Source organism: Macrobrachium nipponense, chromosome 21, assembly GCF_015104395.2.
Source record: "Macrobrachium nipponense isolate FS-2020 chromosome 21, ASM1510439v2, whole genome shotgun sequence".
NCBI classification, from domain to species: Eukaryota; Metazoa; Arthropoda; class Malacostraca; order Decapoda; family Palaemonidae; genus Macrobrachium; species Macrobrachium nipponense.
Window position 1 is genome coordinate 18,227,331 of NC_087212.1, and position 27,546 is coordinate 18,254,876.

The 27,546-nt window shown below is 44.1% G+C and overlaps 1 protein-coding gene across 1 annotated transcript in view; it reads right to left on the reverse strand.

The window, feature by feature from the left end:
* Positions 1–27,546, reverse strand: part of LOC135197815 (WD repeat-containing protein 48-like) — a 235,719-nt gene that overhangs the window by 166,711 nt on the left and 41,462 nt on the right. The window contains exons 2-3 of the mRNA XM_064224949.1: positions 9,173–9,290; positions 4,887–5,103 (exon numbers count right to left, since the gene is read on the reverse strand). Coding sequence (XP_064081019.1) covers positions 4,887–5,103; positions 9,173–9,232 — 277 coding nt within the window. The 5' untranslated portion in view covers positions 9,233–9,290. The remainder of the gene's footprint in view (positions 1–4,886; positions 5,104–9,172; positions 9,291–27,546) is intronic.

Genomic DNA, 27,546 nt, shown 5'->3' on the forward strand with positions numbered 1-27,546 from the left:
ACCTCATGAAGAGGACGACTACGAAAACCTCCTCCAGATGTCTTGTATCCGAGGAACAGTGACATTGACCTTGGCACCTGAAGAAGAACCATTCCTGGCTTTCACGGGTGATTCAGTCCCTTCTCTTGCCCTGCACCACTTGTCACGGCGGAGAAAAGGTTCCCCATCAATAACTGTAGGTGTACGATCCCCTTTGGAGGTTGTACACTCAGAGGGGCTCGTGAACGAGTACCCGACACAGCCCAGGTTCCATGAGAGTGTTCTTGGAACCACAGACAAGAGGATGAACCTGGGTCTGAACTCTTCAGGCTCCCAAGACACTAGATCCTGGGAAAAGGCCACGGTTCCCATTCCTGAAGGAGCAGGTGAGCCAATGAAAGAGCCAACTGCTTCCTCCCCAGGGGAAGGATGCAGAGAGAAGCTACCTTTCTCTTCTTAAGCCTGTTCAAAGAGGGAGACAAAGAGGCATTAAGACGAAAAAGACAATGACCCCTTCAATGAAACTCAATAGACTGACGAGATGACACCAGGACTGTGCAAGGACTGCCACACCAGGAAAGGAGGGTGCTATGACATGACAAGGAACCACACTGATCAAGAGCAGAGAGTTCGTTCGGCAGAGTCGAGCACTTGACTCAGCAGAGCTGGGCTGGTTGAGTCGAGTTGTGTGAGCTGAGCAGATCACCACCACATAATTATGGGTGGTTATCCTCAGCAAGGAACTATCACTTCTTCCCAATTAACTATTTTCCTTTGACGATGAAGCTCCAAGAAGAAGAATAAAGAGGGATTCTGTGTCTGCTGTCCTACCTATTCAGACTCTTAAGGTCCAAGACACAAAGACGGACTCGCTATCCAAGTACAGTAATACCCCAAACTTATGCGAGGTTAGGTTCCAGACCCTTCGTTCAAAGGGAGTTTCGCTTGAGTTTGGCACGGTCTCTAAAAATGCTAATAAATGCTTACATCTAGAGTTTGAACACTAAATGTGACCCTAATCATGCTCCCTAAATATTAAGCTAACTTTTAAATTAAATTAAAGTTACTGTAATTGGATTTGAAAGTTAGCTTAATACATTACCCATAAAAATAAATGGTTGGTAAAAATATAGCAGTGCGTAAATATGAACAACATAGTTCTCTCTTCTTTCCCCATATTTCTTTAAAATACTATCACAAATTTTGTAATTACAGTTATATTATTATTTGAAAATATCAATAAACATGGTACATATGACATGTACCATAAAAATTCTCTCATCTCAGTAAGAGAGAGAGAGAGAGAGAGAGAGAGAGAGAGAGAGAGAGAGAGAGAGAGAGAGAGAGAGAGAGAGAGAGAGAGAGAGAGAATGATTATTTTTATTTAATGTTATTTAATTTACACATAAAAGCTTGAAAACTTATAAATTACATAAAAAAAAAAATTGCACACACACCTTTGCAGGGTTTCTCCAGGGTTCGAAAAAGTTTGCACGTCTGTGAAATACTTGCGTATGGTAATTAGTTAGGTTCCATTGAAAAGTTTGCGCTATTGTGAATTCACGCAACTTGAATCGCTTAAGATTGAGGTATTACTGTACTCGTGATAGCGAGCGCTCAACAAGTGCTAGAATTCGTAAGAATTCCTGGACTCAACGAGACTCCCAACTATTGTAAGACAACAATTGGGCAAGCCTTGCCTCACCCTGGTGCTCGGCAACATGAAGCAGCCAAGCACTTGGCGAGCGCCAGTGAAACCAAGGGATCCAGGCGCTTGGTGAGACTCCCGATTCTTGTAATAACAATTATTGGGAATGCACTTACTGGGTAAATATAATTAAAACATAGTTCTGGTACCAAAGCAATGTTTACATTATTACGCTACTTTATCAGGAAGGTAGCTAATGCAATGTTTACATCATTATGCTTATTAACTCAGCAACATTGTACTTTGTTGCGTTACTCATTGTAAAGATGGTTTAGTCAAAAGATTGCTACTGAAACGTATTATCGAATGATGTCTAGTCGGAAAAAAGCGTAAATATCTGTCCGACAAACCAACGTTTATATATTATAGTCCGACACTCGTTAGAGTAGTTGGCCCATTAACTGCAATTTCGCTGTAAATGCGAAATAATGATTTACTACTTTAGTAAACAAAACCAACAAAACAAGGAGAAAACTCATCCTGAAGCTTTTGGCTGAAGCTACAGTAATACCCCGAACTTACGCGAAGTTAGGTTCCAGACCTTCTCACGTAAGGAGAAGTTTTGCGTAAGTTTGGCACGGTCGATAAAAATGCTAATAAATGCTTGCTCCAAGAGTCTGAACACTTAAATATGATCCTAATTATGCTCCCTAAGTATTAAGCCAACTTTTAAATGAAATTAAAGTTACTGTAATTTGATTTAAAAGTTAGTTTAATACATTAACCTTAAAAAATTAATTGGTGGTGTAAAAATAGTTACAGTAACTACTACGTACATACGTATCCATTTTTGTTTGTATACTAATGTTACTCCTAATTCATGGGATGCCATTATCTTTTTCTCTCAGAGTAAAAGAAGTTTTCTTTGCGTCACTGGGTGAACAACAAAGGTACACAATTTAATGAAATAAAGAAAACATGCATATACATACGTAATGTTTGCAGAGGGTGAAGGTAAAATTCAATCAATTTAAATTATGTAGTACCAGTGTGAGAGAGAGAGAGAGAGAGAGAGAGAGAGAGAGAGAGAGAGAGAGAGAGAGAGAGAGAGAGAGAGAGAGAGAGATATGTAGTACGTCATGTAAGGTAAAACTCTGGAAGGGTATCACCTTTAGAAAGTGCGAATGGGATCACATCTTCTGAAAGTACATTAACTGCATGTGCTATAATTTCATAATGCCGTACATACTGATTGTACAAACTTCAGAAATTAAACAGTTTTTGAAAGGATTTCATCTTTGAAAAGTGCAGTAACTTTGTGAGTGGGTATTGTATCTTGTAAAAGTATGTACTATATGCATTAACTGTAGGTGCTGTAATTACCTTTCTATATATTATGCATATACAAAAATAAAAATAATACATTTTTAATAAAGATTTTAAACTAAAACTAAAAAATTTTCATAATAAATTTTAAACATAAACACTTTTGCAGGGTTTTGCAGTGTTTCTGGAGGATTCGCAAATCTTTGTGCTTTTGTGAAGAACTCACGTACGATAATTACTTAGGTTCCAAAGAAAAGTTCGTGCTATTGTGAATTTGTGCAACTCGAATCGCGGAAGTTCTGGGTATTGCTGTGTTCCAATTTCGGTTTGTATACCAAAATCCGGTAAATAACCAGCAAAAAATGAAGAACTGCTGCCGACACCAGATGTTTACACAGAAACGGAATGAGCTAATGGGCTGTGTCATCCCTAACCTTCTCGCTAGGGGCCGAGACTGGTGTTACCTACATACTTATCGGTGTCGCTACCGTGAAATTTGAATCTATAGTGACTATACTGCTGTGAATAACAGAAACTATAACTATGTAATTACTGGGTAAGTTGCATAATTAAAAATGTGTGATGGTCAATGAGTGATACTCCCCACTCAACTACTTACATTGTTAACACATTTTAAATAACCAATTTCAGCTTGCACTGAAAGACAAATGTGTCTATAATTTGTTTGAATGAGTAATACAACTACTACAGGAACACAACATGGGTTGTTTTATGATGGTGATGTGAATAAGTAACTAAAAACTCATTTTTTTTCAAAAGCCTGAATGAAAACACAAGTAATCTGGAACACTAGCTTACTCTAGATCCAGTGGGTCAAACTTAGGGGTTACGAGAATGTGTTATATATGGATGCTCTTCAAGATTGAGCTAAATTTCATTGAATAAGAGCTCTTCTTAACTGCATATTATTCAAATGGTGCATAAACATTATAATTCACTTTCACTGGAAAGCACTCGGAGGTGTTAATCTACTTTTCTTAACATCTACTTCTGGGAAATTTCTCACAAATTATTGGAATTCTTTTCACTGGGGCCTGTTTTGGCTGCATGGCATATGGTCCCTACCTCAGTTGAGGGTATGGACCACAATGAATCTTCCTCTACTTCTACAACCTTTATATCATTTATTTGGTGTTATCAAATTCTATACCTTGTTTTTTGGCAAAGGGCCTCTCTTCATCATTCTGGCTAACTGCACAATAACATTCCCTTTTTTTTCACCACCATGAGTAGCTGCAGGTAAAATTGCTAATCTCAACCGAAAGAGCTTTACATGGTAAGAGCCAGCGAGTCAAAATAAACAAATCTGGATTTCACTTGCTCCAGTCTCCCTGCCTAAGAGAAAACTTGGACAATTTTGTGAGCAAAAGAGTTCTGTGCTTGAACTATTAAAGTTTTTAAAGAAAATTTATATTTTCAAAACAAACCCATTATTCCTAATCAGAACTCCCTCCCCGTAAGGAGACTCAAGGATCTACTGGTTCATGCAGACAGCTTCCAATTACTATTCGTCTTTGTTTTTCAAACAAGTTAGGATGTGTCTGAGACTTCATAGACCATGGAAACTGGACTATAAAAATGGGTTTACACTGAAGAAAATAATTAATGACTTTGGAGTTTTCTATTTATTTTCTTATTTCTTGATTTATTCCTTAATCATTTTAAATATTTTTCCTGTACTTATTTCACACAGTTACCTTGACTTCCCCATTTTTCAAGTATGTGCACTATATCTTTGCGAATGTTTTCTCAATTCTATCAGCATCACCAAAATATCACATAGCTTAAGTAATGATTCATGGTAACATTAACACTGAGGAAGGACCAGCTCCACTGAAATTACTTTTCAACAAAGTTACAAAGAAATAAAAAATTATTTTCCCAAAATCATGCACAATTTTAAGGAACTCACAGTTTTTTCCTCCACAGCAAAGAACAATGTCATTAACCCAGTCTGTATGATGTTCCATGGACTGAATGTAAGGCTCCTTCTGGTTTTTGCAGTTCCATATTCGTATGAAGGAATCTCTACCGGCAGAGTATAGCCGTTGGAGATGTGCATCATACTGAAGGGAATTAACCGAAGAACGGTGAAATTTCTCTACCTCATCTCGAATTACAAAAGAAATCTGAAATGTGGGAATAAGGTATTATTAATTATAATACAAATGTCTGTGCAGGATTATTACTGATAAATAAATTTTTTTTGCAAGAAAACAATGCAATTAACCTTACAAACATAATTACAAGGCACAGCTAACAGTCTACACATTTTCTTTTACATTTCTAAACTTAATATGTAATTGTGTTATGCTTTACTTGCATATTGTACAAAAATAACTATACAGTCTCTCAAACTTTGTAAGTAATAATTATTTTACCTAAGTATACAAACCAGTCACTTTTATGTAGGAGTATTTCTCACCACAGGCTGGAACTTAAGGCCTGTCCACACAATCGGGGCTGATCGGCGGACTTCCCCTCTAACGGGCACACTTGATGGGCAAACCGTCAAATTGCCAGATGGGTCTTGTAGCAAAATCACCATGGTGGTGCCCGATGGCTTGAGCTTCGACCCTGGCAGACGTACGTTAACCATATACATTTATTTACTGAGCCATTCTTTGCACCATATTCTCCTCTTTTTCATCACACACAAAGCAATTATCATGCTACACTTTCTTCTTCTTTGCGGTAGGTACCATGTTTATCGTACCGCACTGAACACATTACGTACTGGCATCGTCGGGCACGCCCACCTCTCCATCGCCTCACCCGTGTGGACGACATTCACGGATAAGTCCGCCAGAATTTGCCCCGTCAACCCCTGACCACGACGATCAGGCCCAGTCGTGTGGACAGGCCTTTAGTCTTTGGAAAGAGTAGCATCAAGCTGTTCCTCAACAAGAGACTTACTCTTGCACAAGGATGGTTAACACCTTACTTCCCATTGACAGAAACCTCAAGAAGGTTGGCCTTTTGTCCTGAGATGAGATACCTGTCATGGCACTGTCAACATGTTCAACCAAAGTTCAAGCCACAAGACAATCTGGAAAAATACCCTAGATACACATCTATGGTGTTCACCTTAGAAGAAGAAAAACAACCCCTTGAACACCTTCCAAAGAAAATCTCTCCAAAGGAAGGTCATTTGTCTGTTAACAGAATGACAAGTCCAACAACTGAAACACAGTAGACATTACATCCTCCAGTAAGTAATACCTCCTTTGGTGCAGTAACAGTGATTGGAGGGCTTGCTTCATCTTCTGGATGCCAAGGATCTCACTGACCCAAATAGCAGGGAATTCCCTTTATAGTGAGGAAACGTTTTTATGTAATATAAATAAAACAATTTTCTTCATTACTACAGAATATTGTGTTATTTATACATTATGTAAAGATAACTTCCCTCTGATCCTCTTGACAAGTCTTCTTTTAAAGATTTGTGGCTGAAAGATACTTCAATGAGCCCAAACTGTACCCTCTTATGAATCAATTGTCTTCTAGGGAATTAATGCCCAGCCTTGGTACAGTCTTACATTATCTCAATCCAACACCTATTTCCTCTAATTTGTCACCTCATCTTGAAAACTGCATCCACTGAAAGTTTTGTTCACTAGTTTCTTGGTGACCATGGAGTTTGTTGTTCAGAACACTTTCCGTGACAATAACAACACTGGAACATGGTAATTAATGATGACAGACAAATTTGGTGTTGAGATATTGATTCAAGATGGAGTCTGGCATTTGTTACCCCACTGCTAAAGTCAATGACAAAATTTTAATTACAGACAGCCCCCAGCTATTGGCAGACACCAGTTAATGGAGATCTGGTTAAATTTATGGCTCCTGTTATCCAAGCAATAACATGCCAGTAATAGAGTTATGGCACCCTAACATACCTAACAGAGGTGCCATTAACTGGTTATTGGCACCATAAGCTCCATAAAACACTGAGTTTCGGTTAATGACAGTTTTTGCTTATTACCAACCAGCCGAGAACGGACCCACTCAGCTACTACGGTCATCCTAAGACTGGAATCCATTACATAGTCTGTTAAGGACATAACGGAACAAGCAGAACGGAGGGAATGCATACCCCCGAAGGTTGTTTTCAGTACTATGCAAGTTTCTCACTGGGCGAGTGGGTTCCGTACTCGACTATCAATTTGGTAGCCCGAGTTCACCAGCATGGACTTGGAGGAATTTATTTCTGGTGATTATAAATTCATTTCTCGATATAATGTGGTTCAGATCCTACAATAAGCTGTAGGTCCTGTTGCTAAGAAACCTATTGCTTCCTAGCCATGCAAAAAAAATCTAATCCTTCGGGCAAGCCCTAGGAGAGCTGTTAATCAGTCAGTAGTCTAGTGAAACTAGCTTCCTGTTGAACCGCTTAGTGAAGAGGTCTAACATGGGTCTTCTCCAAGTAGACAGACGAGACAATAGGATAACCCAAGGGGATGTCCTCTGATAATATGTCCACACAGATACGTTCTATAGTATATCCTACTGCGAACTTGTGCACTGTCAAAGGAATTACACTGTGGACAGACAAGATGTCTTTGCGCTGCCAAAGGAATGTGCATTTTCAACAGAGGAGACATCCAATGAGGAGATCCCCTATGACGACATAAGTTCAGTGTGCTACTCATCAGAAATGTCCTATGATGAGAGGACACACCACAAACTTAATTCCTTGTAAGAAGGCCTAGTTGACTGATCAGTTTGATCAAGAATATAAAACACACACACCATCAACAACCAAAAAAGGAAAAGGAATACTCTACTCAAGTTTGATCAATAAAAGTTTGAACGGCAAAAGTTGGGCAGTCATGAAAGATGTCTGGACTCAATGGTGGCCATAAGCAAAGTGATGGGCAGACCAACTGGTGGGTGGAGCTTCCCCCTGCCTGTCGGTGATTGACTACTTTGTCATTACATAGTTTGAAAGGCCGTTCTAAATCACAAGCCAAATCTTAATGTAAAGAACAAAGGTTTGTATTTAGTAACAAATTTCCTGAAATCCTCCACTTATGTGGTAGAAGAGAGTCCAAGTACAAGGAGGAGGAAGAATAAGAACTTGATGACAAAGATGATTATGATAAGGAAGGAAGCAGAGAGCATTTCTTACTCTTCCTCTCCTGAGTCTTACCAAAGGGAAGGTTGAGGCCGGAACCAAAGTGATAAGTGCCAATCAGAGGATCTACCACTGGAAAGACTACTGCAATAAAAGGATACCCCACAGCAGCAGCCAAAGAGACTGGAGCAGCAGCATAGAAAACACCAGCAGACACTACAGGAAGACAGTGTCCAAGACAGCTTCCCCCCTCTGGCAGATTGTCCTGAAATACGGCAAGAATTTGACTACCACGGACATGAAGCGTGGTCCAAATCTTTCATAACTATTCTTCTTCGTACCTAGAATGTCATTATTGGATGAATAGGAAGGCTAGAAAGCTTCTGAAGATGCATCACTACCAACAGCAACATCATCCTTCAAGGAGAGAGCATGGCCAAATTTTTTTTTCATGCCAAAGTGCTATCACACTGAGGAGGGGTAGTACTACCAGCAGGCATGGGGATATAAATGGAAGAGAGAGAGAGAGAGAGAGAGAGAGAGATTCAGGGGTGTATGTTCCTTGAAGACATGCTTTTTTTTCATTCTTCCTCATCTTACAACACTTCTACACTATGCAAGACCAACCAGCACACTCCATACAGGGAAAGAACAAGTACACACCTTCCCCCTACATAAAGAAACAATGCCTGTGGAATCTACCATTGCTGGAGACATGAAATACCCACAAGGATGCCCAAACCCCTCGCACTGTTGCGGGGAAAGTTTTTTCTCCTTACTAGGGCAAAAAAGGAAGAGAAAGCACTCAAAAGGGTTAATAATAGCAAAATCTAATGTAGCAGGTTACTCATCAAAATTCAACAACCATACAAGAAAACAGTAAGCAAAATGTCCCTGATCTGCTAGCTGTCCAAAGAAAAAATGAATAATGAGGTAATACAAATGATGGAGGTTCTCCCCAAATCACTCCCCAAAACCACAAATCAACACCCTTGTTTCTAATTTCAACCACTGCTTCAGCTATCACTGAAGGACGGTCCTTTATAAAAGGCATTGGTTTATATTTCCATAAGAACACACTCTTATTAAATAATTACTAACAAGGAAAAAACACCAACCTGAACCTTTTTCCTTGTAGAATGAGTACTATTTTGTCGGTGACCTGCAATCATGGACATCTTGCAGAGGTCTTAACACCCTCCTCGACTACGTTGCACCCGCTGTCATAATTATTTCCTGTAATACATATAAGTTTGATATAGAGTAAAATCAGTGAAAAATAATACTAAATATACTTACACATACAGACAGTTCCAGGTTATCAGCGGCCTTGACTATCGGTGATCTGGTTTTATGGTGCTTGTCTAGCACCGAAATTTGCATATTTCCAGTTATCTGCAGTGATAAACCCCAAAAAATGATATTGTTATGATACAATAAAGTTTTATACATACTTACCTGGCAGATATATACTTAGCTATTTGACTCCGTCGTCCGACAGAAATTCGAATTTCGCGCACACGCTACCTGTAGGTCAGGTGATCTACTTACATGCCGCTGGGTGGCAGGACTAGGAACCATTCCCATGTTCTATCATATTTTTTCTATACCGCCTGTCTCCTGAGGGGAGGTAGGGTGGGTATAATTTTGTATATATCTGCCAGGTAAGTATGTATAAAACTTTATTGTATCATAACAATATCATTTTTATACATTCAACTTACCTGTCAGATATATACTTAGCTGATTCACACCATTGGAGGTGGGACAGAGACAGCTAAATACAGAATCAAACAGGAATCACAACTATCGTTGTAGGTAATAAATAAATAAAACCTTGGTTCCTACCTGTTTAGACTGAAGACTTCATGAATACAATCCAGGAGTCTAGTCAGTCTCAAGAGCCTCAGCGAGATATTGATCTATGGCTAAGAGTTCTTGTGGTTCTGCCAAAGGGGTCTTACCCGCTTACTTGGTAGATCCTGGAAGGACTATGTCAATGGGTGCTTATCCACTTACTTGACAAGACCTATACAAGGAGCACAACATCGATCCCGATCACCTCAACCTATCCATGTTAGTTCTAAGATTGCAAGAAGTTATCCCCTAACCTCTTGCTAACAACCACTCACTCGATTCACAAACATTCGTACAGTAAAGTACAAAAATGAAAATAAAATTTAAAAAAAAAATGTTTGTACAATCTAGCCAAAAAGACGTCTCTTGATTCCCCCACTGATCCAAACTAGGACGCCCGTGCGCCACCAAGCATACTAATCAGCAGAAAAAACCAACAACTCGTCTCACAAGGTAGATGTAGATCTATGTACTATCAAAAATTAGAACAAATACAAATTTTTCTAAGGATCGTTATGTGTTCCCAGCCCCAGCACTGTATCGGCTGATACAAAAGGACCCAGAGAGAAACACTTTTCATATGTTACTTTAACGTCCTTAAGGTAGTGCGATGCGAACACTGAATTACACCTCCAGTAAGTCGCATCCACAATGTCTTTTAAAGACATGTTCTTCTGAAAAGCTAATGAAGTGGCCACCGCTCTAACCTCATGAGCCTTCACTCGGAGAGTCCTGAAAGTCTTCAGTGCAGTTATTATGAGCATCCGTAATACTGCTCCTCACAAAAAATGCTAATGCCTTTTTTGACATGGGTCTACTAGGATCCCGAACTGCACACCACAAGCTTTGTTTACACCCGTTGAGTTCATTCTTCTTCTTTAAATAGAACTTCAGAGCTCCAACCGGACATAAAGATCTTTCTAATTCCTCTCCTACTAGATTTGAAAGTCCTTTAACTTCAAAACTCTTTGGCCAGGGTTTTGAAGGGTTCTCGTTCTTGGCCAGAAACAGAGTCTGGAAAGAACAAATTGCCGCATCACTCTTAAATCCTACTCGAGAATCTAGAGCGTGTATTTCACTAATTCTCTTCGCAGTCGCTAACAACAACAAGAAAATGATATTGTTATGATACAATAGTTTGTTCATACTTACCTGGCAGATATATATATAGCTGTATTTTCTGAAGTCCGACAGAATTTTAAAAAACTTCCGACACACGCAGTGGTTCGGCCAGGTGGTTAGTACCCATTCCCGCCGCTGGGAGGCGGGTATCAGGAACCATTCCCATTTTCTATTCATAATTTTTATTTCCACTGTCCCCTGAGGGGAGGTGGGTGGGTACTTGATTATATATATCTGCCAGGTATGAACAAACTTTATTGTATCATAACAATATCATTTTGTTCATGAAACTTACCTGTCAGATATACTATATATAGCTGAATCCCACCGTTGGAGGTGGGAAGGGACAGAATAGAAGGATTTTGGGAAACAAATGTATGCAGATGATTTACATCTTGGTTCCACCTGTTAGCATAGCCGACTTCGTGATTACTGTCACCCAAGTCTGCTTCTGCTTTACTAGAGTTGCCAGCGAGGTAGAGACCTATAAAGCTGGTGCACTCCAGATGATCTGTCAACGGGGGCGTGACCACAATGTGACTAGACCATATTGACCATACCATGAGGGCTAAGAAGTAAAATAAATATTATATATAAATATATATATCACCACCTGACCAACCTAGCCAAAGTTATGGTGTGTTAACTAAGGCTTAAGAGTTAAGAAGTCGCTGTTGTCGGCGACTCAACAACTCCAATTAAGGCTCTTCCTAACCATTTTCTACAGGATAAGGATGAGTGGTACTTCTCGTTCCCCCAAGATTGTGTCTGCAGACACGTATGGCCCTAGCGAGCAGCAGATCTCTATGCCATCTTCACATCTCGCAGGGAGTGTGAAGTGAACACAGAGTTGCTTCGCTAAAACATGGTACTCAGGATGTTGCTGAGTGCCATGCTCTGTTGAAATGCTTCCGAGGCCGCGCCCTCACCTCGTGAGCATTCAGATAAAAAGATTTCAAATCTTTGTGCAAACACAATGAAGGAGCATTTTGAAAGAACTCCTTAACACTAAGCCAGGGTGTTCTTCGATATGGGCAAGTCTGGTCTTTTTCGGAACACTGCAGATTGCCCGAATGACTTCGACTTTCTTGAGTTTTATGTAGATAAAACTTGAGAGACCTGACAGGGCACAGGACTCTCTCTGGCTCCTCCCCACTAACTTGTGCCATCGTTGCTTCCAAGCTCCTGGCCCAAGGACAAAACGGGTTTCCATTCTTAGGCCACAACGAAAGACTTAGAGAGCACACCGCCTTGTGTTCTCTAAAGCCAAAACTTGTGACGATGGCTTAAAATCTCACTAACCCTCTTTGTCGTATCTAGGGTGGTTAGAAGAAGGCCTTCCTGATCACATGCAAGAAGTTAACAGGTAGGAGAGGTTCGAATGCTTTGACATCAAGAACTTTAGACTACGTCTAAGTTCCATATTGAAAGCTTCGATCTGGACATGCACAGTCAGTCCGTCTGTACTAAAGTCAGGTGACCGACCAGTTGACCAGTCAGACGAATCAAGGACAGCAAGGCTGTACCCTGAAGACCATAAGGCACTATTCGCTGAAGGATGAGTGTCTGGACTGCCTGGGCGATTCAATCTAAGCAAACCTTGGGGGGTGGGGGGTGTATCAACGCAACCCAACGTCGTCAGCGAATCAACTCCTGACTCGAGCTTCTGGTGCCAGGAGAAAGGAGCAAGGAGCAAAAAGGCGATTCAGTCCCGAAGGAAGAATGCCTGACAGTCCAACCTGGTCTCCATGTTACACGATCATCGGGGGTGTATAAACGCAACCGACTTCGTCAACAAGAAACTCAGGGCTACTATATGTCGCCTGATCGCACGAGTGTCTGACTCCGAGAAAACAGGTGAGACAAAAAGTAGATGGTGAGCGAGTTTCGAGATTCCACAGAACTCAAAGATCGTGAAGGGCTTTGTTTGTTTGACAGACGCAAATCTCTGAGCCAAAAGCCGTCAACAACATATTTGCGTATTCTTTAATAGTTGTGACTGCCAGCTTATCCCATTTCTTCAGACGGAAATGGAAGACGGTAATCTTATTCCTGTCAACATCTAGATAGTCTGAACGTTGTCAGACTCAGAGCGGAGAGGTTATAGGTACCTTTCGAGTTAGAGTAGACCGACTCTCGGAAAAGGTTCCTTGGAAAGTGAACTAGGAAGTATGTGACCTCTGTGAATCCCAGGATCTGAAGGCCAACATGGGGCGATCAGCGTCATTGTCGCTCCCTGTGACGTCATAAATCCTCTTATTACATTTCCTAAGCGATTGAGAAGAGAAAAAAAAAAAAAAAAAAAAAAAAAAAAAAAAAAAAAAAAAGACTAAACATCCATCCCCGTTTAATATCATAGGATGGCGTTTAATGGTACCGATCCCGGATCGAGAAAAAGGGAGCAGAGAAGAAGAAGCCTCTTCGTCCTCAACCTATCGAAGAGAAGAATGAAAGGGCGTCCCTAAAGTCTCCACAACTCTCAACTTAGACTTACTTCTAAAGAAAGATTCCACTCGAAAGTCAAAACTTGCTGCCGTCGATCGAGTCGATTCGTACGGACTTTTGCAATCCTGTAACGAACCTCTAGAGGATCGTTACATTCTACGGCCTGTTGTTATATTAGGCTCTTTCTCGTAAACGTCCCCGAGCAGGGACCGAGAGAAGATACTTCTTAAGATATGAGAGAGCTGTGGAATTTCAGAGTTGATGTGGACCACTGGTTCCAAAAACTCGTTTCGAGGACTGGAGGGACGACCGACTTGCATTTACTTCTTTCAGATTAAGATCCAGGACATCTGAAACCCTATCCAGATGTCCGGCACCTTCTTTCTATCATGACGCACTGAGAGATGTTCAGAATCATTCCTAGATCTTGAATAATATTTCAGTTTCCCGGTAGGGAAAAACTGTGGTCTGAATTGCAGTCTATTCGGGGAAACAAACTTCTTCAGGAAGGAAATGGTCCCCAGCAAGATCATCCATTGCCTCCCCGAGTATGCTTACTTCCCTAATAAGGCTGCGCTTTGCCTAAGCAGGAGAGCATATAAAAGTGCAATGTTGCGGTAGACTCGTAGTTCTATACCGTGCGGTAACGAGCACCGAAAGGATTAAGAGATAACTGTTGAACATTAGTAAGGCAAAAACGAATGCAACGTTATTCATTCACGTAAGAAATCCCCTCAATCTTAGGCTAAAGTCCGTGATTGTAGGACAGAGATACAGATAGTCAGTCAATCCCGCAGGAGAGACGTAACCGCCAGCACAGAGATACGGTTAGTCAGTCAATCCCGCAGGAGAGAGAGACGTAACCTACAGCGCATGACAGCGCACGACCTGTTACTGGCTCGGTTGGACACTGACAGTCAGGCACAGCAGCAGCCAGCAGCTTACGAACGTCGTCTCTTAACTTTATGTCTGGGTTGCCAGCTACCCTATTCTACGAAGAAATAGGTCCGTTATTTTTTTTTTATTTTTTTTTTTTAGCAAAAAGAGACTCTCAAGCTGGTATATTTAAGCGAAACAGAAAACGCTAAATATATAGATGCGTTTGTGTCGTCAGAACACTACCATACAACGGTAAAAGATAAATCGGAAACTCCTGGAAGGCTGCAGGGAGTAACGATTAAATGTCCTTAAAATAATAGACAATAGACCTCTCGGTTGCCATCCGAAGAGGTAACTACAGCAAGCGTGTATGACTTGAACCAACCAGTAGTAAAATAACGCAAGGCAAAATATTTTATTATATCACAATAAGGTTTGATCATACTTACCTGGCAGACATATATATATCTGAATTCGGAAATACAGCTACATACATATCTGACAGGCAAGTTTCATGAACAAAACTTATAGAATTGAAGCAGACAGCTCAAGCTTCTTATGTTATTGGACATAAGCGTTCATTGACATAGTCTACAAGTCTATTTCTTGTACGAGTCTGCGAATGACGAATGAGAGCTCTTCCGAATCTTGTCAATAAGAGCTTATTCGTTTACGCAATATCAAGTTAAAGAGATGTTTGTCAATGAGAACTAACCCATTTACGGGACAAAGAGATATTTTGTCAATGAGGGGATACCCACTTACTTGACAAAACGATAGTATATTGTCAATGGGGGAAAGTCACTGAATTGACAAAACGTAATCCAGGAAGTCGAGCATTTTATTTTTCCGATTCCCGTCTCAAACGAGGAAGGGGCAAGAATCCTGTTAAGAGACAGGGCTTACGGCAGGTAGAACGACGATGTTCAATTCGGCAGCGTAGTCCCGACTAGAAATTTATTGGCAGTATGGCAAAGGAAGTCCTGTCTTGCGCTTTCCTGAAGAGCGTCCTTTTGATGAATGCCTTTGCCAGAATCCTACTGAACGTCGCCGAGACGTCGAGCCTTTACATAACCCGTAACTGCCTTCGCAAAGTCTTGACTGCGGTAGAGAAAACGAGATCTTCCCTTGAGCTTTCTTAACTCCATCCACCTTTGCGAAAAGCAATATAATATTGACAGAGACCTCTTGAATTCAACGGAAACCCCGAGGTCTTGCTGGGTTTCGAAGACGAAGTTGTCTGTTCACTTTAAGCTTCCTCCGAAGCACTGCTTACTTCACATTCTTGAGGCTCAAATCTTAAACAAGAGCTTGAAGAGTTCAACAGAAACGTTCAGCCAGGAGACAAACCTGGTGTGCGCTGGCGCGCGCTCGGCGTCATTTGCGAGGACGCTCGGCGTCCTGGCGCGCGCTCGGCGTCCATTTGCTGAGGACCGCTCGGACGTCTGGCCGCGCGGCGGCGTCCACTGGCGAGGACCGGCTCGGGTCCACCGGCGCCGTCCTGGCGTCCCATCGAGCGTCCTGTTCAAGCCGAGCGTCAAAAGAAGCGTGCAGAAAAGCGTCACGCTCCTGACAGGCGTCAAAACAAGCGAGAGAAACTGCCTTCTTTTTCATATTTCTCGGTGGAAAGACGTACACGTGATCAGGCGACGTTCGCCTTCTTACTTCTCACTGAAACGCATAACGAGAGAGAGAGGGGACGTGAAGCGTCCTCTTCTATAAAGCTTCTATTTAGAGGGCGCGAGCCTCCTACCGAAGGGACGCCAGATCGATGTAGGTTCCCCGTAACCCTCCTTCGGCTTTCGACATGCCCTCTCCCTGGTCCTGGGAGTCCGACAGAGGTCCAGGCCTAGAGGCGTTATGGGGCGGATCTGACGTTCCCTCCTGACGAGAGAGAGGACGTGAAGCGTCCTCTTCTCTAAAGCTTCTTAGAGGGCGCGAGTCCTTCCGAGAGCTCCAACCCTTGCGCGGGGAGGACGCCCTCGGAGGACGAGAAGCAATCCTTCAGGATTCGTGCACGTGCACGAAACTCCCTCTGGCAGTTCTGGGGATTTTCATCAGAAAACTGCCCGAAGGCACGCCAGATCGGTGGGGGTTCCTCGTAACCCTCCTTCGGCTTTCGACATGCCCTCTCCCTGTGGTCCTGGGAGTCCGACAGAGGTCTAGACCTAGAGGCGTTATAAGGCCGATCTGACGCACCCTCCACTACACAAGGGGCACTGTCACTGCACTTAGCCACTTCACTATTGCTCTCTAAAGCAAGCACTTTCGATTCTAAGTTACGAATCGAAAGAGTATAAGAGAAAGGGCAATAACCTCTACAGACACTGTTTTAGGGCCCGAAGGCAACATTACAGGGTTAGGAGTACAATAACAGAAGTAGCACTCCTTCACAACAATGAAGGAGAGCGATCACCTCTCGCAGACATATTCATAACCCGTACCGGCATACTATAGGGTTAGGCAAAATAAAGTCTACTGGAAGGTTAGCAGGTTCACTACCCTGACTTTTGTTTACTGATTAATTGCGTACATACGAATCATACTTTCTCCTTACGGAATTAGACATGTTTACTGATTAATTGCGTACATACGAATCATACGTCTTCCTTACGGAATAGACAAAGTCTCACACTCCTTACATGACACAAATCTCAACAAAGAAAGCAAAAGACCCATACCCCTCCGTGCATTACCAAGTGCGGATCTACCGAAGCTTTCGGTAGCCACAACCTATCTTTGCAGACAACCCCCTCTGAAACTAGCCTAACTAGATTCAGATATCTTATGCAAAAATTAATCAAATTCAAATCAATTTAAGATAGCGTATGCCTAGCCACAAATCCAAGTAAATAAATCAAAAGACAATTAGGATACTTAGCGGCAATGAAGTTTCCAAAATCCTAAGACGGAGGTACTGAAAACAGGTGTTTTCAGCACCGGCGACAGAAAAATTATGAATAGAAAATGGGAATGGTTCCTGATACCCGCCTCCCAGCGGCGGGAATGGGTACTAACCACCTGGCCGACCACTGCGTGTGTCGGAAGTTTTTTAAAATTCTGTCGGACTTCAGAAAATACAGCTATATATATATCTGACAGGTAAGTTTCATGAACAAAATAAATTTTTTCGTTAGATCTCTAAACGACGCGTTGAGAGGAGGTTCAAATCTACTAGATGATAGAAAATGATATTGTTAAGATACAATAAAGTTTGTTCATACTTACCTGGCAGATACTATATATATAGCTGTATTCTCTGAAGTCCGACAGAATTTCTAAAAACTTACGACACACGTAGTGGGAGTAGGGTGGTTAGTACCCATTCCCGCCGCTGGGAGGCGGGTATCAGGAACCATTCCCATTTTCTATCAGATTTCTATCTCCACTGTCTCCTGAGGGGAGGTGGGGGTGGCGGGTACTTAAAATATATATAATCTTGCCAGGTAAGTATGAACAAACTTTATTGTATCTTAACAATAGCTTTTATTTTTTTCATGAAACTTAGCCCTGTCAGATATAGATATAGCTGAATCCCACCTTTGGCGGAGGTGGGAGAGACAGAAAAGGATTTTAGGAACATATATATGTAGATGATTGACATCTTGGTTCCTTACCTGTTAGCATAGCTGACTTCGTGATTACTGTCACCCAAGCCTGCATCTGCTTCACTAGAGTTACCAACAAGGTAGAGACCTGTGTAGTTGGTGCGCTCTAGATGATCTGCCAACGGGGACGAGACCACAATGTGACTAGACAATGACCATACTCAAGAGGACAACGAGGCAAAACCACCCCACCCCCAAGTTAGCCTAACCAAATACTCCCATATACCAAAGGCTAAAAGAAGGGAAGACCACATTCGGCGGCCGACCCTACAACCATAAACATTACAAACATTAAAACTCACCTACCCCTTTTCTATGGGAAAATGAATGGAGTGCTACCTCCTTGCCCACCCCCAAGATAGTTATGTCTGCGGCGAGACGTATGGTCAAGCAAGAGATTAACAGTTCTCACATGTCGTTCTGACCTCCCGTAAATAGTGCGAGGCGAACACCGAGTTACTTCTCCAAAAAGTGGCACTTAAAATATCTTTGAGAGCCATATTTTTCTGAAAGGCTATAGAAGTCGAAATAGCCCTTACTTCGTGAGCGTTAACTTTTAAAGCTTAAAGTCACTATCTTGCAAATTAGCGTGCGCCTCCTAATGGTGTTCCTCAAAAAGAATGCCAGTGCATTCTTGGACATGGGCAGATTAGGTCTCTTGACCGAACACCATAAGTTTCCGCAGAACCTCTACACTCCTTTGTCCTACGAAGATATTCTTTAAGAGCCCTAACAGGACACGGACTCTTTCTGGCTCTTGACCAATGATTTTCTGCCATACCCCTTGATTTCGAACGTCTTAGGCCAAGGGTTGGAAGGGTTCTCATTCTTAGCCAGGATGACATCTCAAAGAGCTAGACTGCATTTAGGCCCTTTGAAGCCGACCGTGTTTACTAATCGCCTGTATCTTGCTAACGCCCTCTTCGCCGTCGCCAGAGCAGTTAGGAATACAGTCTTCTTCGTCAAATCTCGCAAAGAGGCAGAGTAAATAGGTTCAAAGCGGCTTGACATTAAAAACTTGAGAACCACGTCCAGATTCCACGAAGGCAACTTAGCTATCGGTACCTTGGTGGTCTCAAAAGATTTTAGTAGATCATGTAGGTCCTTGTTATTAGCAAGGTCAAGACCTCTATGTCGAAAAACTACAGATAAGACACTTCTGTAGCCTTTAATGGTTGACACTGCGAGTTTCAAATCTCGTCTGAGATAAAGAAGGAAGTCTGCGATCTGGCTCACAGAGGTCGTGGTAGAGGAAACTCCTTTCTTCCTACACCAGCTCCTAAAAGCTGCCCACTTAGACTGGTAAACCGCGATTGACGAACGTCTTCTCGCGGTGGCGATAGCTTTAGCCACAGGTTTCGAAAAATGATATTGTTATAATACAATAAAGTTTCATACATACTTACCTGGCAGATATATACTTAGCTAAGACTCCGTCGTCCCCGACAGAAATTCAAATTTCGCGCCACTCGCTACCGGTAGGTCAGGTGATCTACCTGCCTGCCCTGGGCGGCAGGACTAGGAACCATTCCCGTTTTCTATCATATTTTCTCTCTTCCACCTGTCTCCTGCGGGGAGGCTGGGTGGGCCATTAATCGTATATATCTGCCAGGTAAGTATGTATGAAACTTTATTGTATTATAACAATATCATTTTCATACAATGAACTTACCTGTCAGATATATACTTAGCTGATTGGCACCCTTTGGTGGAGGGTCAGAGACAGCTAATATGGAATAGACAGGTAAACAACATATGTTGTAGGTATAAAAGAAAAACCTTGGTTCCTACCTGATAGGTGGTAGACTTCGTGGCTGTAACCCGGTAGTCTGCATCACCTCAAGACTTTAGCGAGATATTAGATCTATGGCTAGAGTTCTTGTGGGTCTGTCGATGGGTATATGAACCGCTTACTCGGCAGAGCCTAAAAGGACTTTGTCAATGGGTACTGGACCACTTCTATGACAACACACCTTGTGAAGGAGCATAACCAATCCCGACCACCTGATCCTAACCACCATGTTAGTATAGAATTGTTCTGAGTTTATCCCGAATTCATTACAAACAACCCATAACTCGAAACGCAAACGCATTCATACAAAAAATTCTCAAAAAAAAAAAAAAAAATTTAAATACTCCTCTAAAAGATATCACAAGAGTTCCTTACTGAACAACAGTGACTGGCCGCAGTTGCAGCACCGAGCCCTCTTTGTCAGCAGAAATCTAGAACATATCTAGTAGAAGGTATGTACAAAGTTAAGGATTGGTGTTTGCTCCCGTACCCAGCCATATCGTTATCCGCCGATACAAAAAGGTCCCCCCCCAGAGAAAACATTTCTCGTAGGTCACGCGAACGTCTTTAAGATAGTGAGATGCAAATACCGAATTGCACCTCCAATATGTCATATCAATGATTTTCTTTAACGACATATTCTCTGAAAAGAGAGAGACGTCGGCCACTGCTCTATAAACTTCATGGGCCTTTTTACTCTTGAAAAAGCGGAAAAGAGTCGTCAGGGGGACAGAACTTGTGAGCATCTGTAATGACGCTCCTAATGAAGAAAGCTAATGCGTTCTTAGACATGATTCTTGTGGGGTCCTTAATCGAACACCAAAGACTTTGTCTAGAGCCTCCCAATTGTTTCTTTCTTTGTAAGTAGAACTTCAAGGCTCTTACCGGGCAAAGAGACCTTTCTGTTTCTCTCCCTACTAGACTCGATAAGCCTTTGATCTCGAATCTCTTGGGCCAGGGATTCGATGGGTTTTCATTTTTCGCTAGAAAAAGAGTTCTAAACGAGCAGAAGGCCGAGTCTTTGTTAAAGCCGACTTCATCTTCCAGGGCATGAAGTTCCCCAACTCTTTTGGCTGTCGCCAAAGATAGGAGAAAACAAGCATTTCCTTGTTATATCCCTCCCTGAACGAAGCTACATGGGAGCTCAAATCTGTCAGACGAAAGGAACTTGAGGACTACATCCAGGTTCCAGCTGGGAGGAGTTAGTTCCTTAGATTTTGTTGTTTCAAACGATCTAATCAAGTCGTGCAGATCTTTATTCTCAGCAATCTCTAGGCCTCTGTTTCTGAAGACTGCCGAAAGCATGCTCCTGTATCCTTTGATCGTCGATACAGACAAGTGAGAGACCTCTCTCAAGAACAAAAGGAAATCAGCGATTTCAGTTATAGAGGTACTGGAGGAGGACAACTTCTTAGACTTACACCACCTTCTGAATACCTCCCACTTCGACTGATAGACTCGTCTAGTGGAAGCTCTGCGGGCTCTAGCGATAGCGCTTGCAGCTTCGCAGAGAAAAACCCCCTCGCTCTGACAAGTCTTTTTCGATAGTCGAAAGGCAGTCAGCGCGAGAGCGGGGGAGGTTTTGATGAAACCTCTCGAAGTGTTGGCTGTCTGAGAAGATCCATCCTGTTGGAAGGGATTTCTTGGGAAGTCTACTGGCCACCCTCCAGCACCTCTGCAAACCAATCTTGGGTGCTTGGGCCAAAACGGCAAAACGGGGATTCAGGGTCATCCTTGTCCCGTTGGAACGCTAACGAACTTTCCTCAACTACGTTGTTCCCAGGATTTTGAAAGGGGGGAAAAGCGTTAACACGGTCCACATGAGAACCATCCTAGCAGGAAGGCGTCGACCACGAGGAGCTCTTGGGTCTTCCACCACTGAACAAAAGACTTCCAGCCTTTTGGAAAGGAATGTGGCGAACAGATCTACGTGAGGAGTGCCCCAAAGATCCCAAAGACTCTGACACAGGACCTCGAAGAAGAGTCCATTCTGTGTGAAGGCCTGGCTTCTCCTGCTCAGTCTGTCCGCCCTGACGTTTTTCTCGTACCCTGAACAAATCTTGTCAGGAGGGAGATGTTTCTCTGTGAGGCCCACAAATTAGCAGATCTCTTGCTATCTCGTATAGAGGCACGGAGTGCGTTCCTCCTTGCTTCCGAATGTAGGACAGGGCCCTGTAGTGGTTATCCCCACATTCACCTTGAACCACGACTGTTCGTCACAAAAGGGTTCGAAGAACTTTAGCGCCAAGTGAACTGCTAGAAGCTCTTTGCAATTTATGTGCCAGGACACCTGTGCTGCCTTCCAGGTGCCTGACACTTCTCTCGGTCCTAGTGTTGCTCCCCAACCTTCTTCCGATGCGTTCTGAATACAACACTCGGCTTGGGTTTCGGAACTTCCAGAGAAATTCCCTTGTTCTCTTTTAGAGGGGACAACCACCATTGCAGGTGTGTTTTCATCTCCATTGGAAGGAGAAAACTGTCGGAGAGAAGTCCGTCTTCCAGTTCCAAGATCTCCTTAGGAAAAACTGAAGAGGACGAAGATGCAGTCTTCCTAGAGGAAAGAACTGTTCGAGCGAGGAAAGGGTGCCTAGAAGGCTTAACCATTCCCTCGCCGAAGTCCGTTCTTTCCCTAAGAAGAGAGAGACTTTTTCTAAGCCTCTCACGATTCTCTCTTGCGAAGGAAATACTCGAAAACCCCGAGAATCCATCTGATTCCCAGATAGACAAGTTCTGTCTGGAATCAGCTGTGACTTCTCGAGGTTCACGAGTAGTCCCAACGCCTTTATCAGGTCTAGGGTCAAAGAAAGGTCCTCCAAACACTGTCTCTCTGTTCTGGCCCTGATGAGCCAATCGTCCAGATATAGAGAGATGTTGACGCCTTTGAGGTGAAGAAACCTCTGCCACATTCCTTCATCAGGTTTGGTGAAGACCTGATGAGCTGTGGACAGGCCGAAACACAAGGCCCTGAACTGAAAGATCCTTCCCGCCCGTCAGGAAACGGAGGTACTTCTTCGACGAGGGTGAATCGGGACATGAAAATAGGCGTCCTGGAGATCCAGCGACACCATCCAATCTCCTTGACGCAAAGCCGCCAGGACTGAGGCCGAAGTCTCCATAGAGAACTTCTCCTTTAGAACGAACTTGTTCAGAGCGCTGACATCTAGTACTGGTCTCCAGCCCCCGAGGCTTTCGCAACCAGAAAAGCCGATTGTAAAACCCCGAGAGTTTTGCTCTAGACTAATTCTATAGCTCTTTTGTCCCACATTTGATTCACCATCAGACGAAGAGTATCCCTCAGTACAGGATCCCTGTATCTGGCTGACAGTTCCCGCGGAATGGTCGTTAGGGGAGGACTGTCTTGGAAGGGGATAAGATATCCCTTCCTGATTATGGACATCGAAGAGGCGTCCGAGTTTATGAGTGACCAAGCGTCTGCAAAATTCGAAGCCTGGCACCCACTGGTGTTTGGAGGTTGTCTGTCTCACTTCCCTTTCTTAAAGGGATGGGAAGAGCCTTACCTCTCCTCTCAGGACCTCTTCTCTTAGAGGGAGCTCTGGAGAGAGGGCCTCCTCGAAAGGGCTGAACCGTAGAAGTCGGTCCTTTCTTGTCAACGAAACAAGGGTCTCTTCTTCCTTGCAGTTTGCAGGAGAAGATCCTGTGTCGCCTTGTCAGTCAGTGATCGAGAAATGTCCTTCACTAACTGAGAAGGAAACAAGAAGTCAGACATGGGAGCGAAAACCAGGGCTGCTCTCTGTGAGGGAGAAACCGCCTTGGTTAGGAAGGAACTAAAAATACTCCTCTTCTTAAGGAGTACTGCTCCGAAAAGAGAGGAGATTTCTCCCGATCCGTCTTTGTACATGCCTTGTCAATACAAGAAAGAATACTCAGAATGACTTCGGGGTCTAGACCTTCCGAGCTCATGAGCCTTCTTAGACATCACCCAAGGGACCAGTCTAGGAAATTTAAAACACTTCCAAAATATGGAAGAGGCCCTTGAGGAGATGATCCGTCTCCGAAATCGCCCAAGACACACGAGCTCCATTCAAAGCGTGTCTCCGTGATGAATCAACCAAGGTTGAAAAATCCGCTTCGGCTGCCGCTGGGAGAGAAAGGCCCATGTTCTCCCCAGTTCGGTACCAGAAACCTCTCTTGCCAGAAAGTATGGCTGGAGGCATACAGAAGGTGGTTCTGCCCAGATCCTTCTTTGACAACATCCATTTGTCTAAAGACTGAAGCGCTCTCTTCATAGAGATCGTAGGTCTCATCTTCAAGACCGACAAAGACTTTGGTACAACCGCACTCGAAAACAGTGATTGAGGCGAAGGAGGAGCCGCAGGGAGTTTAAAGTTAAAAGAAATCTCCGTATTCCTGCAAAACGAAGGTCAGTCAGAACTTTATAGTTAGAGACTCCTTCTCTAAACCGTCACCCTCTTCTTCCGAATCTCCTTCTACACCTTGTGGAGGAATCGGCCTGAAAAACGAGAGGATCTTCATCCCGTTCTCTCTCTACTGGTGACAAGCTCCTACTAGGAGAGGGACTCATAGAGTGAACAGACTCTCTCTCAAGTCTAAAAGAAGCTCGCGTCTGCTGAAAACTTCTCCCCCTGAAAGCTCCTCGCGCTTGTCTGCCTCGCTTGTTGCAGGCGCGCTGGTCCTCGCGCTGCTTGCGCCTTCTCGCTTGCCTGGAGCTCCTCGCGCTTGGCTGGCGCCTCGCGCGTGTCTGGCGCCTCGCGCTTGTCTGGCGCCTCGCGCTTAGTTCCTTGTGCCTTCGCGCTTGGCTGGAATCCCTCGCGCCTTGGCTGAATACCCTTCCGCGCCAAATCCTCCGCCGGCGGGGGCCGCCTCCGCCTGGCTGGCGCCTCGCGCTTGGCTGGAGCCTTCCTTGGGCCTTGGCTGGCTCTCGCCGGCCTGGCTTTGGCGGCCCCGGAGCGTTCTGGCGCTTTACGCCAAGGCCTAGCCTCGGACTTGCTGGCGCCTAGAAAGCTGCTGGCCTAGCGCCTGGCTGGAGCTCGCGCCTTGGCTGCGTCCTGCGCGCTTGGGCTGAATCCTCGCGCCTGCTGGCTCGCGCTTGGCTAATCCTCGCGCCTGGCTGAGCCTTCACTGCCTGGCGTATCCTTATCTAGCAGCAACTCCTCGGCATAGCTCCTGACGCTTGCACGAATCTTTCGCGCCTGGAAGACGTCCCAAGTCTGGAGGACGCTTCACGTGCTGGCCGTGAAAGAAGACGAGACTTCTTAATAGGAAGTCTAGCGTCCTTCTTGCGAGGGGGATCCTTCGAAAGAACTCCAACCAAAGAGGCTATCTGCTCTTGTACTGCAAGCAATATCCTCTTGGAAGCCACACCAGCGTCCTCTTCAATAGAAGAAGCAGGAGAACTCGAAGGAGTGCGATCCTCAAATTCTGTTCGAGGAGGCGTCGAAACCAGCTTAGCCTTCTTGATAGAAGAAGGAGCTTCCTCCGAGAAGCGTTCCGGGCTCGAGTCGAACGTGCGCTCTTTCCAATGCCTTTTCAGTGGCCTAGAAAGATCGGAGTCCTTCCACCCTCGTTTAGGTGTGAAGGAGAACCGGACGACGAGAAACAATCTCGTAGACGCTTCTATTAGAGCGGTCCTGAGCGACTGTAACGGAAACAGAACCTGCTGCAAGGGACGCCTGACCGTTGGGGATTCCCCAACAACCTCCGTACGACTTTCGACTTTCCTACTCCTCTGGGTATGTGAGTTTGGAAGAGGTCTAGGCCTGGGAGCATCGCAGGGACGGTCAAGACGCCCCCTCCACAACACTGGGAACACTCACTTCACTTAGTAATTCACAATCACTTGCCTTACCTTGCATGGCCGCCATCTTTGTCTTCATTTTACGAAGAGTAGCCTTCAGATTGGCGATTTCCGAAGCCGAATCCGAATGCAAAGCCTGTGAGGATTCAGATACATAGGGAGAATCATATTCATTAATAAAAGGAGAGTTAGACTCAGAAAAAGGCTCAATAGGCCTTGTACTCACACTCTTTTGTGCAGCCCGTCTAATTCTATCCTCTCTAACTTCTTCAAGTAAGAAGTTAGAGTCTTTCATTCTTAGCATTCAACTTTTCACACTCAATACAGGTGTTTAGCCAAAGAACAGTCAAACCCCCTACATTTACGACATACAGTGTGAGGATCAACCGAAGCCTTCGGTATCCTCACCTTGCAGCCTACATTCACACACACTCTCACACTAACACTTGAATCAGACATTCTATTAGAAAAATCAAAAGCAAGTCCAAATCCAGTCCACAGTAGCGAATGCCAAAACAACGATCCAGTACGTCACCAAGAAATCCAATATAGATGATCAAAAAAGTCTTGAAAAGCGAATTCCAGTCAGGAGGTAGTAACAACAATGTTGATACCACCGGCGACAGAGAAAATATGATAGAAAACGGGAATGGTTCCTAGTCCTGCCGCCCAGGGCAGGCAGGTAGATCACCTGACCTACCGGTAGCGAGTGGCGCGAAATTTGAATTTCTGTCGGGGACGACTGAGTCTTAGCTAAGTATATATCTGACAGGTAAGTTCATTGTATGAAAACCTCTCGCTCTGGCCAACTTCTGGATAGTCTGAACGCAGTCAGACTCAGAGCGGAGAGGTTTTTGTGGTACATCTCGAAGTGGGGCTGTTTGAGTAGATCTCTCCTTAACGGAAGAGATCTCGGAAAATCCACCAGGTAGGACATCACCTCTGTGAACCAGATCGCTGCAGGCCAAAAGGGGGCGATTAACGTCAACCTCGTCCCCTCCGAAGCTGTGAACTTTCTCATCACTTCCCCCAGAATCTTGAAGGGGGGGGGGGAAATGCGTAGAGGTCTAGGCCCGTCCAATCCCATAACGGGGCGTCCACTGCTACTGCCCCCGGATCGAGAACTGGGGAGCAGTAGAGAGGAAGTCTCGCCGTCCTTGCGGTTGCAAAAACGTCCACCAAGGGGCGTCCCCAAAGACTCCACAGCTCCTGGCATACGTCCCGATTGAGGGTCCACTCTGTCGGCAGCAACTGTCCTTGTTGACTGAGGAGATCCGCACGGACGTTCTCGACTCCGGCAAAGAACCTTGTCAAGATCGTGATCTCTCTCGCCTTCGCCCAAAGCAGAATTTCCTTCGCTAGAGCGAACAGGGAGCGAGAGTGAGTTCCTCCTTGTTTCTTCAAGTATGCCAGGGCTGTGGTATTGTCCGAGTTGACTTGAACTACTCGACGGGAGACTTTGTCCTGAAAGAACTGGAGCGCTAATTGAACCGCTGCCAGCTCCTTGAAGTTGATATGCCAGGCTACCTGTTCCCCTCTACAGGTGCCTGACACTTCCTCCCCCCCTAGTGTTGCTCCCCACCCCGTGGATGACGCGTCGGAGAACAACACTAGGTCGGGGTTCCGAAGCTTGAGGGATATGCCCTCGAGAGCTTTAACGGATCGAGCCACCATCTTAGATGGCTCTTCACCTCTTCTGAGATGGTTAAGATCATATCGAAGTTGTCCTTCTCTGTCCATTGTCCGACAGGAAGAACTGAAGAGGTCGGAGATGTAGCCTCCCCAGGGAAACAAACTTCTCCAGCGAGGAAATGGTCCCCAGCAGACTCATCCATTCCCTCACCGAGCATGAATCCTTCCTAGAAAAGGCTGACACTATTCCTATGCCTTGTTGCTGACGTTCCTGGGACGGAAAAGGCCCGAAAAGCCACTGAATCCATCTGAATCCCCAGATACACGATGGACTGTGTTTGGGGTCAGATGACTTTCGAAGTTCACCAGAAAGGTCCCAGG